This window comes from Talpa europaea, assembly GCF_964194135.1.
Source record: "Talpa europaea genome assembly, chromosome: 12".
Lineage (NCBI taxonomy): Eukaryota > Metazoa > Chordata > Mammalia > Eulipotyphla > Talpidae > Talpa > Talpa europaea.
In genome coordinates this window covers 18,004,839-18,019,516 of record NC_140079.1, presented here as the reverse complement: position 1 = coordinate 18,019,516, position 14,678 = coordinate 18,004,839, and the positions used below count along the sequence as shown (strand labels likewise).

General features: G+C 53.8%; 1 protein-coding gene across 1 annotated transcript in view; it reads right to left on the bottom strand.

The window, feature by feature from the left end:
• Window positions 1-684: 684 nt before the first annotated feature.
• Window positions 685-14,678, bottom strand: part of CEP164 (centrosomal protein 164) — a gene marked incomplete at its 5' end in the record, with an annotated part of 60,438 nt that continues 46,444 nt past the window's right edge. The window contains 19 exons of the mRNA XM_084249831.1: window positions 685-796; window positions 965-1,081; window positions 1,799-1,865; window positions 2,491-2,817; window positions 3,213-3,327; window positions 3,845-3,952; window positions 4,677-4,860; window positions 5,261-5,328; window positions 5,614-5,740; window positions 6,032-6,207; window positions 6,468-6,533; window positions 6,650-6,733; window positions 7,159-7,302; window positions 8,264-8,386; window positions 8,789-8,920; window positions 9,150-9,227; window positions 10,157-10,373; window positions 10,454-10,585; window positions 13,703-13,933. Coding sequence (XP_084105957.1) covers window positions 709-796; window positions 965-1,081; window positions 1,799-1,865; window positions 2,491-2,817; window positions 3,213-3,327; window positions 3,845-3,952; window positions 4,677-4,860; window positions 5,261-5,328; window positions 5,614-5,740; window positions 6,032-6,207; window positions 6,468-6,533; window positions 6,650-6,733; window positions 7,159-7,302; window positions 8,264-8,386; window positions 8,789-8,920; window positions 9,150-9,227; window positions 10,157-10,373; window positions 10,454-10,585; window positions 13,703-13,933 — 2,584 coding nt within the window. The 3' untranslated portion in view covers window positions 685-708. The remainder of the gene's footprint in view (window positions 797-964; window positions 1,082-1,798; window positions 1,866-2,490; window positions 2,818-3,212; window positions 3,328-3,844; window positions 3,953-4,676; window positions 4,861-5,260; window positions 5,329-5,613; window positions 5,741-6,031; window positions 6,208-6,467; window positions 6,534-6,649; window positions 6,734-7,158; window positions 7,303-8,263; window positions 8,387-8,788; window positions 8,921-9,149; window positions 9,228-10,156; window positions 10,374-10,453; window positions 10,586-13,702; window positions 13,934-14,678) is intronic.

The window sequence follows — 14,678 nt, the reverse complement described above, 5'->3', positions numbered from 1 at the left end:
CTGTGTGGTCTGAGAAGGGGCGGCATGGGTGGAAGAAAGCAGGAATCAAGGCCCAGGAGTACAGCCATGGTTTCTCTCTGGGGCCAGAGCCATCCCACTCTTTTCCTGTGGGTGTTGACTTCTGGGAAAATTGTATGCTTGAGACCTGAGAATCTAGCCGGGGTGGCTCTGGGGAGGAACCCCAGGAAGGAAGGGCTCCTGAGGACAGCCTGGCCAGAAGCAGGTAGACAGGTGGCCCAGCAACCTCCTGCAGGCTCCAGGCAGCTGAGCCCAATCCTGAGAGAGCTGAACGGAGACAGGAGTGCTCGAGAAGGGCACATAAAAATAAGGAAAAAAGATCTGATCCCCGGGAGGCTGAGGTATTGGAGAGCAGAGCCTGGCCCCAGGGTACAGACAGGCTAGGGGGCTTTAAGGACCAGGCACAGAATCTTTGTGGGAGCCCCAAGCAGTGCCCTGTGGGTCCCAACAGTCCCTTGGCTTTTGAAGGCAACTCCTGATTGCACCCTTTGTTCTACAGGCCCCGCACCAGTGTTGGGCATCCAGGCAGGGGCTCGCAGAGGGTCACAGGTCCATCATGTGGGCACCGCTGTACCATCCTTCCACTCGCCCCCACCAAGGTTCCTCCAAGTTCTGAGCAGGGCAGAGGGCACAGGGGAGTGCTTTATCAGCTCTTCAGGCACTTGGTCCAGGTACGCCCAGCCCAGCGCCTCAATAGCGATACACCTTCAGCCTGTTGTGCTGATCCAGGCCCAGCTGCAGCAGGCCAGAAGTGGCCATGGGCACCGAGGAGAGATGTCTGGGCACGAGGTGAAGGAAAACGCTGATGGCTTCTGGCCCCGGAGAGAAACCATGGGAAGAGCCAAATGGGGTCTCTCTCCGTCCCCCAAGGTACAAACACAAGTCCAGCCACGCCGGTAGCTACAGCAGGAAAGGGCTGGGGTTTGGGACTTGGCTGAAAGGATACGACTTGGGGCCGTTCTTGTACTGCTCTAGCCACTTCCGATTTGCCTCCATCATGCTCTGGAAGTCAGTGCTGCCTATCTCAGGAACTTGAGGGCGCTGCAAGAGGTGGAGCTGTTCACTGGGAAGAGGAGGACAGCTCGAGGTGAGGAAGAGGCACATGCGGTGGAGCCATCACACCTGCCACCTCCTTCTTCCTCTGCAGCCTTTTCAGGGTCTTTCAGGGTCTCTTTAGGAATTCAAAGCTTCCTCTACGGGCAGAAGCCACCCCTATGGAATGATATCAGCTCCCAAAAGGGAAGGTGATGAATGCCCTCTGCCCACTTCTGGGTGAAAGCTCCTGACATTAAGGCTCCCAATTCCCAGCCTGTTTCATCAGCAAAAGCTCTCTCCTCTGTCAACTCAAATACCTGCCCAGCATCAGCTCCCAAATGGGCCAGGTTGTGGGGGGAATACCTATCCTGGGGGGCTGGTGCAGGGGATACATCTGGCAAGGACTAAGATGAATGAGAAATTAATAACAGGTTTAAATAACTGCCCATCTGTCTCTCCCCCAGGGCACCCCTCGCACTCCAGATGTTGCTCAGCAGGCCTGGGGAGAAAGGGAGTTTTATGAAGTAGACAAAGAGCAAGACCATACTCCAGGAGAGTGTGCAGAGTCCCAGAGAGCAGCTTCCAGCTGGAGCCTGGCCAGGTAAGCCCCTTCACCCCCACCCCAGGACTTTGGCACTTTGGACTTTTCTCTGGTTGAGGGGTATCCACCCCATGTATTTGGGTCTCCTGCCTGGGAGTTCCACAACCCTCAGAGCTCCCAGTTGAAAGCCTCAGGGGGGCTTACCTGGCGGACACATAACCCAGCTTGTTCTCCAGGGATGAAAGGCCGCTGCTGAGGAATGGCACTCCAGCTGGGAAAGTGGGAGAAAATGGTTTCGAAATGGCAGCTTTTCAGCTGACCCAGACCTGGCCCGGGCAGACCACCTCTTCCCCGGAATCTGAAAAGGCAGTACCTCCTAAAATGAACAGGGCACATTTCAGTGGCTGGAGGATAGATACAGATTTTAGATAGAATTTTCTATTTCAATTTGGCTTGGACTAGGGAGAATACAACTTTTTCCCTCAAATACCTCTTCATATTCCTTAGCTGGGTTAGGAGACAGGGGAAGTCATTTGCCCATGCTCTTAGATGCAAAATCCTGGAGTGACATGGAACTCATCACTTAATACCCAAGTCTCATTTTCCTCAGCTAACGGGGGATAAATACTACCAAGAAGGTTACTAGTGCTAAAACTGAATATAAAATGCCTGGCCCGTAGTATATAATGGCACTATCATAATGATGACATCGACATTTTAGGTTCTGCTGAGCCCTAAAACCCACCATAGACCCCATCAGCCCAAGTTCCAGGGTAACCATCAGGACCCACAGAGCTGCAAGCTCTTCCCAGGGAAACCATCCACGGACCATGCTAAGTTGGGGGGGGGGGGGGCAAGGGGGAAGGTGGGAAGGTTTAGCCCAGAGGGAGGCTTACTTGGAAAATACTTGTGCCACTTCTCCGCCAGGTAGTCATCCACTGTTTGAGTCACAGCAGAGGAAGGGAGCCTGGGGCCCAGCCCCGGGTCCCAGGCCCACTGGGTGGACATGGATGCAGCAGGGGATGGGGGTGTGTAGGTGGGAATGGGGGTGCTCCTGGAGGACTGGTGAGGGACCTGCACAGGTGTGGTACTGAAGAGCGGCGACTGAGGGGTGATGCTGCCCAGCATGCTGAGGACACCGTTGAGCTGGCTGCTGATCCGCTGCAAGGAGCTACTCAAGTAGTGGATGTTGTTGGGGCAGGAGAAACTCGGGGTTGATGTGACTGAAAGGGAAGAGGCAGAGGGTGGGACGGTCCCCAGGTCCAGCTGGCACTGTCACACCCCATTCCTCCAGACAACCCATGGCTCTTATGGGGGCACAGGAGACAGTGGGGCTTGGTGTACAGACAGGAGCTGGCTGAGAGAGGTTTTCCAGGGTGAGGGGAGGGCCCTGTGCAGGGCAGAGCAGCCTCCCAGAGTGGCATGGTTAAGGGAGACACCTCTTTCACCGCAAAGTGCTCTGCACGCTCAGACAGCTCTCCCCCATCCTGACAGCCTTGTCTGGGAGCAAACCAGCTGGGTTCACTCCTTCCCAAGCACTTCTAGAGTACTGGCTCCCAGAATAGCTCCCCCAAGTTCCTCCCCTCTCTCCAGGAATACTGTGGGTCTCCCGACTCACCCTGAGGCAGCGGGAAGGACTCAGAACTTTCACTATCTGAGTCATCCAGGTTGCTGAGGTCAAAGGTCACCACCTTCTTGGTGGGGGTTCCTCTCAGCGTGTCCTCATCTGAAGCCTGAGAAATAGAAGCAGCAGTTATTTCTACTCTGTGCTTTCTGTCCTGGACACAATGGGTAGGTTCTTTGGGGTCCAAAGTTCCATAAGCACCTGGGAGAGGCACATCATGCAGGCTGCCTTACGGTGGAGGAGGAGGCAACTAGGAGAACTCGGGCTGTAGGGCCACCCAGACCAGACATGTGCCCTTTTCCCCCACTAAACTCTCCCTGCAGATCTAGCCACACCCACACCTCAGGAGTTCATGGGGAAGCCTACTCTGACGTTCGTGACACCCCTTTCCAGAGGGGCCAGGCAGGGGCTGGCCCCACTCTCCGAACCTTCAGGGAGCTCAGGACAGTGCAGCACAGATCTGCAAACCCACAGATGTGTCCACAAACTTAAAGCTTCTGCCTCTCTTCCCAGTCCAGGAGCCCTCTGCCTACTGCCAACCCCGGGCCCTAGAAGCCCAGCTCCCCAGCGCAGGACCCAAGAACACAACCCAATCCCAGGAGAACAGGGAGGCTGCGGAGCTGTACCTCTTCCTGGAGAGAGGACTCCAGCTGACTGATTTTCTCCTCTTTCTTCTTCAGCAGGTCCTGGCCTTTCTGCATGGCCGACTTCATCTCATGCAAGTGCCTGGCCTCCTGCAGCCAGGGAGAAGAAAGGGGGTGACTAACCACAGGATGCCGGAGTCCGGCTCCGACACTGGGTTGTCCTGAAAAAAATCAACTCTCAGTCTGGGTTCTCATCTAAAAAAAGAGAAGCACCACTCTCCATCGGGTCATGAAAACTGAACTGTTACAAGGTTAGCACCTTTACCACCCTCAAATAGTCACTCTCGTCACCGCCACCATCGCTATGAGGGAAGCAGCAGGACAGGCCCCTGGAAGCCTGTCCTCCATCTACACCCGCCCTGAGCACTGTCAGAATTCAAGGGACCAGGACCGACCTTCAAATGGCACAAAGATCCATGATCCCAGGTAACCGCACCGTGGGTCTGTACTGTCATTGTAAACTGGGGTATCAGACATAACTCAGTCTTATGCTGCGTCTGCTCAAAGATTGCTGAAATGTGGAACTATAGAGTTTAGAAAAGTAAAGTCTTAAAAACCTCACTGGCTACTATCCTGTATATGACAGGCAGAAGCATTGTGCACGGTGCATTGCCAATGTCAACATAAGGTGCTTTCATCTTCACAGAGCTGTATAAGCCACATCACCTGTCAGGTCGCCACAGAAGACTTATCCAGTGACCCCGGAACCCATGGGACCACTATTCTCATGGAGCCTCCAGAATGACCAACCAAAGGTGAGTTTTGCCATGGCATCCCCAGCCCCTCGCTCGGAAGGCTCTCTCCAGCTCCTGACCTCCAGGTCCTTGCACATGTCTTCCAGGGCCTTGGCACCTGCTGCGTTGCTGTCCCCCTCGTGGCGCCACTGCTGCTGGGCAACCTTCAGAGCTGTCTGCCGCCTCCGTATGGAGGGGGTCTGCCGCATCAGGAAATCCTTGGCATTACGGAGCACCATCCCATCGGCAGAGAAGTCTCGGACACTGGGAGGACAAGCGAGGGTAGGAGCACTGAAGGAAGACAAAAACCCTGAGAACCCCTGTTCTGGGCCACTCAACCACTCCCGCAGCAGATGCCGGTCCTAAGAGCAGGCTGGCACTGGGCCCTTCCACCCTCACTCACAGATATCACACCTGATGGGGACAGATGGCCAGACATTCCATCAGCAACACAGTGTGCTGGCTTCTGCCTACCTCTGGCTGACAGTCACAGTGGGCAGTCCTGGGTTGCCAGGGAAGATTCCTCTGTCCCCCAGGAGGCCTGTCCCTGAACCAAGCCCCACTAGTAACACTGTCACTTCAGCTCACCCCAGCTCTGTGCTGCAGGCACACTAACCCCTGCATAGTATACTGAACCAAAAGATGACAGGCTGTTGGAACTCACCCGTCCATGGACAAGTTGAACTCCTCCTTGCTCTGGGAAAGAGGACAGGATCCCTCTTTCGTCTGGTTCTAAGGACATGGTAGAAAATAACCACTGAATGCAACAAAAGCAGGTAACTGCAGGCTCAAGGGGCTCTGAAGCCCTCCCAGTGGCGTACAGACAAGTGGCTCTGCCAGTTGCTGGGCACTGATCACTCATAGGTATCACTCAACTGATGGAGATGGACACTGGGCCTGAGACCAGGAGGCGATGGTCCTGCATAGGGCAGAGGCAGGCCTCACTCCTCCTCAGCAGGAGCCCTCCAGGTGACCAGCCCTGCTGCCCTATCCCTTTCAAGGCATAGAGATACTCACCGTCCCAAGGGATTTCCTCAGGTCATCAATGTGGAGACCTGGCTCAAAATGTGAGGCTGCATTACTCTCCTCGACTGCCAGCTCCTTCAAGGTGTCCTGATTCCTCTTAGCTGCAGCCTCCAGGTTGCTAAGATGAGTAAGGAGGCAGAGCCACGTGATGAAGCAGACAAGGTTTCTGTGGGACTCCTTGGGTGAACTTCCAGCCCCAAACCTTAGGGGGAGAGCAGGACCATCTCTGCCTCTTCACTCCCATCAATGTCCCTGAGACAGGGCTGGGGTATGAAGGGTCAAACTAGGGACCCCCGGCCTCAACCCCCGCTACAACATGCAACAGTCACAGCCACGATAGGCCCATGCACAGCAGCGGGCAAAGGGTAGGCAAGAGGCATGGGGTATGAAGCACAGGTGCCCACACAACCTGATGTGCTTTTGCAGCCTCTGACTCTGGGTCTCCAGCAGATCCACCTGGGTCTCCAACTCAAACTTGCGGGCCTGAAGCTCTTCAAGAATTTTTCGGAGCTGCCGGTTTGACTCGAGCAGGTGATTGTGCTCCTTCTTTGCTTCCTCCAGATGCTGCTGGGTAGTGGTGGCTTCCTGGGGGGGAGGGGGCATGGAAGAAAAGACAAAATCCCTTGGTGACATATGGGATAGAGGAGGAAAGGGGCTTTGGTCATGAGATGCATGGGCCCCACCCCAGCCCTCCGGCTCCCGGGTGAGGTCCACAGAGGGGCGTTTTGTAGAATAACGGCCAAAGAGGTTTGGGACCCCAAAACCCTAGAGCGATCATGTGGACAAAGGTGGCACTGGAAGGAAGGAAAGGGGATAGGGAAAGACAGGAGGAGTGGCAGACAGACCTCACTCTCCAGCACAGCCCGCCTCTGCGCGCGGAGGAGCTGCTGCTGCTTCCAGGCAGTCTCCTCCTGCGGGGGAAGGAAGAAGCGCCCTTCAGCCAGCTCCAAGTCTGAGAGGTGGGAAGGCATGCCCTCTCCTGGAGGGGCTACAGCTCAAAGGCATCCGGAGATCCTGGCTCCCTCACCTGGATGTCCAGCTGACATAATTTGGCCTTGACATCTTTGGTTCTGGTTTCAAGTTCCATTTCTAAATCTTGGAATTTCCTTTCCTGCCCAGAAGTGTAGGTGGAGAAAAAAGATACAGGTGTAGGAAGGCCATTACCTGAGAAAGCAGGAAGGAGGCTCTGGTCCACCCTACCATGCCAGAACTCAGAGCTGGGTTCAGGCCTCCCCCCACCTGCTCCTGCAGCATCCCTGGCAATCAGATCTTGCTTATTTCCAGTGGAAGCAAGGATAGACAAAGGCACCAACCCCAGCACCCTAGAGGGGCTGACCCTTCTAATCTGGGGATGTTTCCTGTTCCAAAACACACAGGAGCAAAGATGCCCCAGCTTGGAGAAGGCCCGTGAGTCCCCCACTTCAAAGGCTATCAGGCGCCATCTGGATGCTGCCACAGGTCCTGCTCCCAGCACTGCACTATACTGCGTGGAGGTATCAGGGTGGGGAGCCCCAAGTGACGTCCCACAGCCCCCACCTGCTCCCGGTGCCGCCGCCGCAAGTCTTCCAGCTGTCTGTCCTGATCCTGCCTCAGGGTCTCCAGTTCCCGCTCATGGGTCCTGCGCAGGCGCTCCAGCTCTCCAGTCAGATGCCCCAGGAGTTCAGCTCGCTGCTTCCTCTCCTGGGAGGGGGAAAAGGGGTACACTGGCAGGAAGCTACAACAACCCCACCCCTGCAGCTTGGGTCAATAAGCTGTCTAAGACTAGTGGACATAAAGGGATAGCACGCTGTTCCCCCCATAGCCTGCGCTCCCTCTCTGTCACTGAAACAGACACTGGTCTGATGCCATGAGGAGCTCCCCCCATGGAGCCTGCCCTCTCCTGCCGCCCCATCATATGCAGCTTTCCTTCCTCGAGGGAGAAGTCATTATTAATTCTCACTATTCTTCAGCATGGCCAGAATTGGTTTGGGTAGAAAGTCAACTACACTTCATCAAAGAAAGATGGTATAGTCTGAGATGTGGGTGCCAGCGGTTGTAGGTTCAAGTCAGCCAGCACCCCACTGTACACCCCCAATCCAGGCAAGTGAAGCCGCCATGGGTCACTGAGGCTACTGCAAAAGGCTGGGGGTGGGCATGTAGGGTCTTGATATTGTTTGGCTCTTGCCACTCTGTTTCTTGGTGTCTGGGAACTCCCATTACCCCTAGTGGCAGGTGTTGGTGGGGTTAGAATTAAAGGCTTTGGAGTCAGCCCGCACTTGAATCCTGGTCCTCTGCTTATTAACCGGGTGAGCTAGGGAACAGCCTGTACTCTCTGAGACTGTGTCCTCACTTTGAAAGTGGAGCTGCACCCTGCAGCGTGCTGTGAGGAGGGAGGGAGTGAGTGAATGTATACAAAGGCTCAGGGCAGGGCCTGGCACACCGCACGAGCTCAGTATGTGTGAGCCGTAATGACCATGACAGGAAGGTGTGGCCTGCCTGCTGGAGTGACGAAGCCTCTCCTCAGCCGACCCCTTAGTGCAAAGGCAAAGACTGACTTCACATTGCAGGGGGCCAGAGATAACTGAACCCCTGATCACAGTCTGTCCCCTCCCCTGGCCTCCAGCGAGCTAACGAGTGAGTATAGGATGACGGGGCAAGTCACCTCGGCTTCATACTGCTCCCTGGTATCAGTCACCACCTGCTGGTGCTCCGCCTTCATCCTGTCCATCTTCCTCTCGTGCTCCCTTTCTACCTCCTGGCGCTTCTCTCTCAGGAGGCCACTGAGCTGCAAGGCAGTTGACAGGGATGCAGCATGTAGGACCCAGGGCGGACGGGCACGGGGATGGGTGGGGAGGAGGCGGAGCTGATCACACTCATGCTACATGCACACACCTCCCACCACCACCCCCATGCACACAGCATCCACACACGGGCCAGGACATACACAACACACCACACACATCCGCATACATGACAAATCCCAACACCCCCTCCCACGTACCTACAGAGCATGAGGATGGAGAAAGACCCGGCCTAGAGGGAGGTGAGGCATAATAAATGGAACCCGAAGCTCTAGCCCCAGCTGAGCCATCTAAAGCAAAGTGGAGGACCCGTGGGGCAAGGTGGCCCAGCTGAGTCACAGCAGACATTATAGACACAGGGAACCCAAGGGGCAGCCCAGACTCACCTCTCGCTCGTACTCCATCATTTGGTGAACTTTCTGATGAGCTCTCTGCTCCGCCCACCCAAGATTCACCTGCAGCTTGGCCTCCTCTTTCTGTTGCACGTCCTCTATCTTCTTCTGGAGGCCAGAGACCACCTGAGGAGGCCCAACACACATAAGCGTGACCCTAAGAGAGCACTGCAGTGGTCACGGGAGAGTCACTTCCCAACCCCACGGGCCTGTGGGAAAGGAAGACTCCCTCCCCAGCAGCAGGGAGGAGGTCAAGCTCTTCTGCCTGCAGACAGCAGTGAATGGGTCCTGAAGCTCAAGCTTATGCTCAGGATACCCAGGCCCTGCCTCAAAGGCCAGGGCAGTTGCAGCTCACCTCTCTGTGCTTGGCTTCCAAGGAGGAAGAGAGCCGCTCCAGCTCAGCTTGGTGCTCTCTCTTCAGCGCTGCCACTGCCTAGAGGGCACCAGAGAACCTGTGAGGGGTGCGGGGCAGGGAAGGCTGGCAGGCACCTAGCCTGGGGGAAGGAAGAGCCAGGGAGACCATCTCCCATCCCCTGGAGCCACAAGGGAAACCACAAGCACAACTTCATCTCTCCAAACTCAGCCCCTAAAGTCTGCAAGTGACAAATGAAGAGAAACAGGGAGGCCAGAGCGGAGGGGCACTGCTGCCATGCCCCCCTCCCCCGGCCAAATCAGAGGTACACAGGCGACATGCATGCCTGTGCATAGGGCCCAAGCAGGAGAGCTGGGGCTCTAACTCGCGCTTCCTGAGTTCAGAGAAGCGCTCCCCCACCTCGCTACAGCTTCTCCTTGCCCAAGAGCTGAAGCGCCACCCTTCATCAAAAGAAAGCAGTTTCTCATAGCCTGATGGCTACTTACTGCAGCCTCTTACTGGGAGAAAGACCATGGGATTGTCAGGACAAGGAACAAAGACAAAAGGAGAAGGAATTGCTCCAAGTGTGCTAACCTCATTCTCAGACAGGAGAAAGGTAATCACGGCTGCCCCACAGGGACAGGGCGCCCTGGTATCAGGACCCCTGGTCTGCCTTTCAGTTTTCCAGTCATGAAATCTTCCCAAATCCACAGGCCATTTTCCCACAAGCCTTCACTGCCACTGACAGTACCCAGCTGCTGCTGTCCTGACCCAGCCCTGGAAGGACCCCTAGATCCGTATCAGGGAGACAGGCTGGCACCTGAGATAATCAGGTCCAAACAGACTAACAGGCCCACCATCCCCCATGCCCACCCGTGCGGACACCCTCTGTCTTCCTGGCTCCCCATCCTGCAGGCCCAAGGCTGGCCCTCCCTCTTCCTTCACACTCAGCCCCTGCCCTGGAAGCCCAGGCACAGAGCAGAGAGGGAGGACCCACTCCACGGGCTCACTTCCTTCCTCTCCCCGTCCAGCTGCTCTCTCAGCTGCTGCAAAGCCTTCTCCTTGTCAGCACTCAGGGCAGTCTGCTCGTTCTTCTCCGAGGCCTCCACATCTTCCCTGAGATGCTCTAGCATTTGCCGGTTTGTCTGTTCCAAGCTGACCCCCTCAGCCTTCTGTAGAAATTCCAGCTCTTTTCTCAGCCTCTGCAGAGAAGCCTCTTGCTCGGCCCTGGGCAGACAGAAAGGGCACTCAGGCCTATGCACTCGGGGCACTTGTGCAGGCCTGGGCAGCTCAAAGTGGGCACTCACCTGACTGGGCCTTCACCAGCTTCTGTGCTGGACTGGACCCGGGCCCGGAGCCAGGAGATCCTCTGGCTTTCTTTCTCTCTCATCCGTGTCTCCTCTGTCTCAGCGCCTTTTTGCAGCTGCTCCTTCAGGGAACTAGGTTGTTGTGGTGAGTCTTATTAGAGGGACCACAAGATCCTCCATCTTCTATCCATAATCCCTGGCTCTCAGCCTCCAATAGCCCGTAGCCTGCCTGAGAAGCTTCCGATATTTAAAGACAAGTCTAGCCTCAGCCTCTGGGGCCTGCTGCCTCCCTGTAATACTTCCCTGGGTAAAGAGGGCACCGTGAACACCAACTGCCCTTTACCACAGGAAGCAAATTACAGGCTGCCTGATCCCAGAACAGCATTTCTTCCAAAGGCTGCCTTCTGCCAACAGGTTTGCCTGGATATGGCATTCACTCAAGGATAGATGGTTTGACCCTCACCTGACTTGCTAAAATCCTTCCACTTTTCGCCCAACAGATTCTGTTCTAGCCACATCGAGTGAGCCAACTCTAAGTCCCACCACACTCTTCCTGAATTTGCCAACTTGTTCATGCTGGGACCCCTACCGAGAACTCCCCTTTCTACCAGCCAAAACCCACATCCAATCTTCACCCAGCTTCCTCCTCTCAGAGAGGTCTTCCCAACTCCAAGTTCATCAGTCTTTCTGTTCCCATCACACTATATAGGGACTCTTATCCCCCGCCACCATCCCTCATAATGCATCATTAATCCTCTCCAGAGAAAGAATCTTGTCTTAAAATATGTTATATCTTAGGTGCTGGAGACAGTAACTAACATGAAATAGAGGCTTAACAAATGCTTGCTGAATGAACATGCATCACCCTGCCCCCAACTCTAAGCAAGTGTGATTATTGGTAAGGACGTCTTATTTACACACCTACAGTGGCAACCATTTCATACCAAAGGGACATCTCCTACTTGTGCAAACCACAGTCTTCTCGCAAAGCCCCACATGACCCAGGGCTGTGTACTTGAGAAACTCAAGCCTCAGAAAACATGATTCAGATGACAATTTCTTGGAAAAGCTCCTCTAGTGAATTCCAAATCCAAAAAAGACTTAGGATCATTTTCTATTTCAAGTTATCAGCACCACTACTCTCTTCCATTATGACAGAAAATGAGATCAGCACAAATCCTTCCTTCTAGATTCCCCCATAAACCCTTTCTCTTTGTCCTATGGCTGAATTTTATACCTAGTACCACCAAATGCCAGAAGCTGGAAGGGACTTTAGAAAAGGACATGTCCTTCATTTTATAGCTCTCTCTTCATCTCACAACTACACTCAATCCTTTCATTATACAACTAAAGGAACTAAGAGTCAGTCTGCCTCTCCTCTTGCCTGCCTTCTCATTCAAAAAATACATGCTAAAAGATCAGTTCAGCTCTGGCTTCCAGAAATTTCTACCAAGTGGAAGTTTCCCAGAAAAGAAGCCCAACCCTCAAAAGGGCACCTATGTAAACAGAAACAGCATTCTCACGATGCACTATCTTGAAGAATCAGGCAAGCACTATCCAGAGAAATCACTCAGGACTGCTGAAGCTCCACTGAATTCAACTGAACACAAGAACAAAAGCTGCCATTTACTGAGCAACTATGCAGGCCCTGAATGAGACACATTGGCATGGGGTCTCACCCTCATCCTAAGAGGGACACTGGAAGGTTTTTCTGGACCTAGGTGATTTGGAGGAAGAATGGTGCACACAGTCAGCCAAGCCCAGGGTGGCCGGCAGAGACAAGCCTGCTGGGCTGGAAGGAAACACCACCAGGAGTTTCTCTTCGGCATCGCTCCCCACCTGGGCTGATTCATACCTGTTGGGTGGGCCCTGCCCCAAGTTTCAGTTGGCTGGAAGAGGAGGATGTGGTAGGGAGATCTGTTTGTGGCATCCTCCTGGCAGGAGGTCCAGAAAGAGTGATTTAAGGATAGACCCCAGGTCCGTGGGTCCTAATTGGGCTAATGAGAGAGAATACCCCTCACCTTCTGGATAGTTGGGTGTTGGTTTTATTTCCTCTACATTAAGCATACGTATTTTATACATTCTTTGTTTGCTATGCATGACAGAAGGATAATTTTCTATCTCTCTCGGATGTTTTTTCCAAGAGGACAAAATTTAGCCTTCAGTCAAATTGCCAAGTAAATCCAATACATTAAATACATTTCCGTAAGTCCCTTTCCCATCGCAGGCCAGTGCCAGGGATGCTCATTACATTCTCAATATCCAGTTTCCTCACTAATAGTTCCCTAATTTCATTCTATCAGGTAAAGAGGCCCAAGTAAAGCACGACATTTCCCAGTCTCCTTTAAAACTAGGGGATACTGCTGACACATGAGCAGAAGTCCTCAGGCAAAGGTCCTTGGCAAGCTCCTTTAAAGGGACAGAATGAGCCAGAAGGTGGCCCCTTTTGTACTCTATTCCTATTTATCCTGGAGCACAGATACAATGGTTGGAGACCAGCAGCTACAATGGACTTTGAAGAGATACTGGGAGTAAAAACCAGTACTGAAGATGGCAGAGATTAAAGGACACCCGGGACCAGGTGACTCTGGAGCCACTATCCCAGCCCTGGACTGCCTTTTCTTATATGAGCCTCTCACTGGTTTACACATACAAACATACAGCCACACAGGCACAGGCTCTGCCCAGGTTTAAAGGTCTTATCTGGGTTCTCCTATCAGCCAAAGGAAACTGTCTGGCTCTGAGATAAGAGCCCCTCACACGTAGTCCCTACCAACCTCACTGGGTCCCCAGAGGGCTGACTCCAAGGGAGGAAGATGTAGCAGTGAAGAGATGAACTGCCTGGCTTGGCCTAGGCTCTGCTGCTTATTAGCTCCAACACCTCAGACAAGTTATTTAACCTTTCTGGGACTCAGCTGCTCATCTTGATCAGACACAATAAAATAGGATTGATAACTCCTCATAAGAGCTGTTTTGAGAATTAAACAAATATATGTATATACATATATATATATAGTTTATATAAATCAATGGATCAATGTAATCTCTCAGAAAACATCAGCTACTTCCCCTATTATCATGTCTCCCAACTCCCTTCCCTCCCAAGAGGGAGCCTTGGCCAGGGAGTCCATTGCGCAGGCCACCAAGGAATGGTCTTGGCAGGAGAACGGGCACCCAAAGCAGGAAGTGGGCATCTTGCTCCCCAGGCCACAGAGAAGCCCAGGAGCCTGCTGAAGGGGAGGGCAGTACCTGAAAGACTTTTTCTGCTGGTGAAACTGGGGTATCTCTATCTCCTCCTCCTCTTCCTCCTCCTCCTCCTCCTCCTGCCACAGCCTCTCCCGCAGTCGCTGCATATTCTCCTGCTTCGACTCCAGGAGCCACCTCTGGTCTTGCTCAAGCTCTTGAGCTGCTGCTGCTTCTGTGGTCTGCAGGGAGGTCTCTGAGAGCTGTGTTGGGGGAGCTGCAGGCTCTGAAAGTCTCCTGTTGAGGGAGGGAAATAGAATTTCACTACATTTAATACCCATCCACCTTCTGGCATCGGGGTTTAGACAGACAGAACATCACCTATGGCACCCGCATGGAGGGCCATGATCAGGAATCACACATGCAAACTGAGTCACCCAAGGATGGGCAGTAAGGCTGCTCCTCTCAAAGACACAGGCAGCATCTGTTGTCTAGGAAAAGCCCCTCTGTGGCTATGGGAGGCCTCAAGGACCCAGGGAGAAGGGCAGCCCATGGCAGGCATTCAGGGGACCTGGAAAATTGGGGAACGAGGTGAGAACCTGAAGCTGTGGCTCAAAAGCAGGGGGAGAACAAAGCTCTGTCCCTGATGGTTCCTCTTACAATGGCTCATGGCCCTGTTTTCATCTCCCCACAGGACTCTCCCTGCTAGGGGCTCCAGCCAGCAGTTTGGGAAGTCCTTAGAGGTTCTCTGTGCTCCTAATTGAAAAAGGGCCAATGCCTCTGAGCCAGTGGGAGAAGCAGCATGTCCCCTAGCATTGAGACCTAGAACAGTCCATGGGGACCAGGTGCCAGGCAGGAGACCCCTCCCTTAGCCACAGAGAGTACCTGAGGACAACAGGAATGCCATGATCCACAGCTCCCTGTGGAGGCCACATTTTCATCTGTTGAGAGTAACGTCAATGTTTGGAAATGGCTGAGAGAAATTCAGAGCTAACCTGGATGTATAAGGTGGGTGGTAAGAAAAGGCTGTAAAGTACTTAAG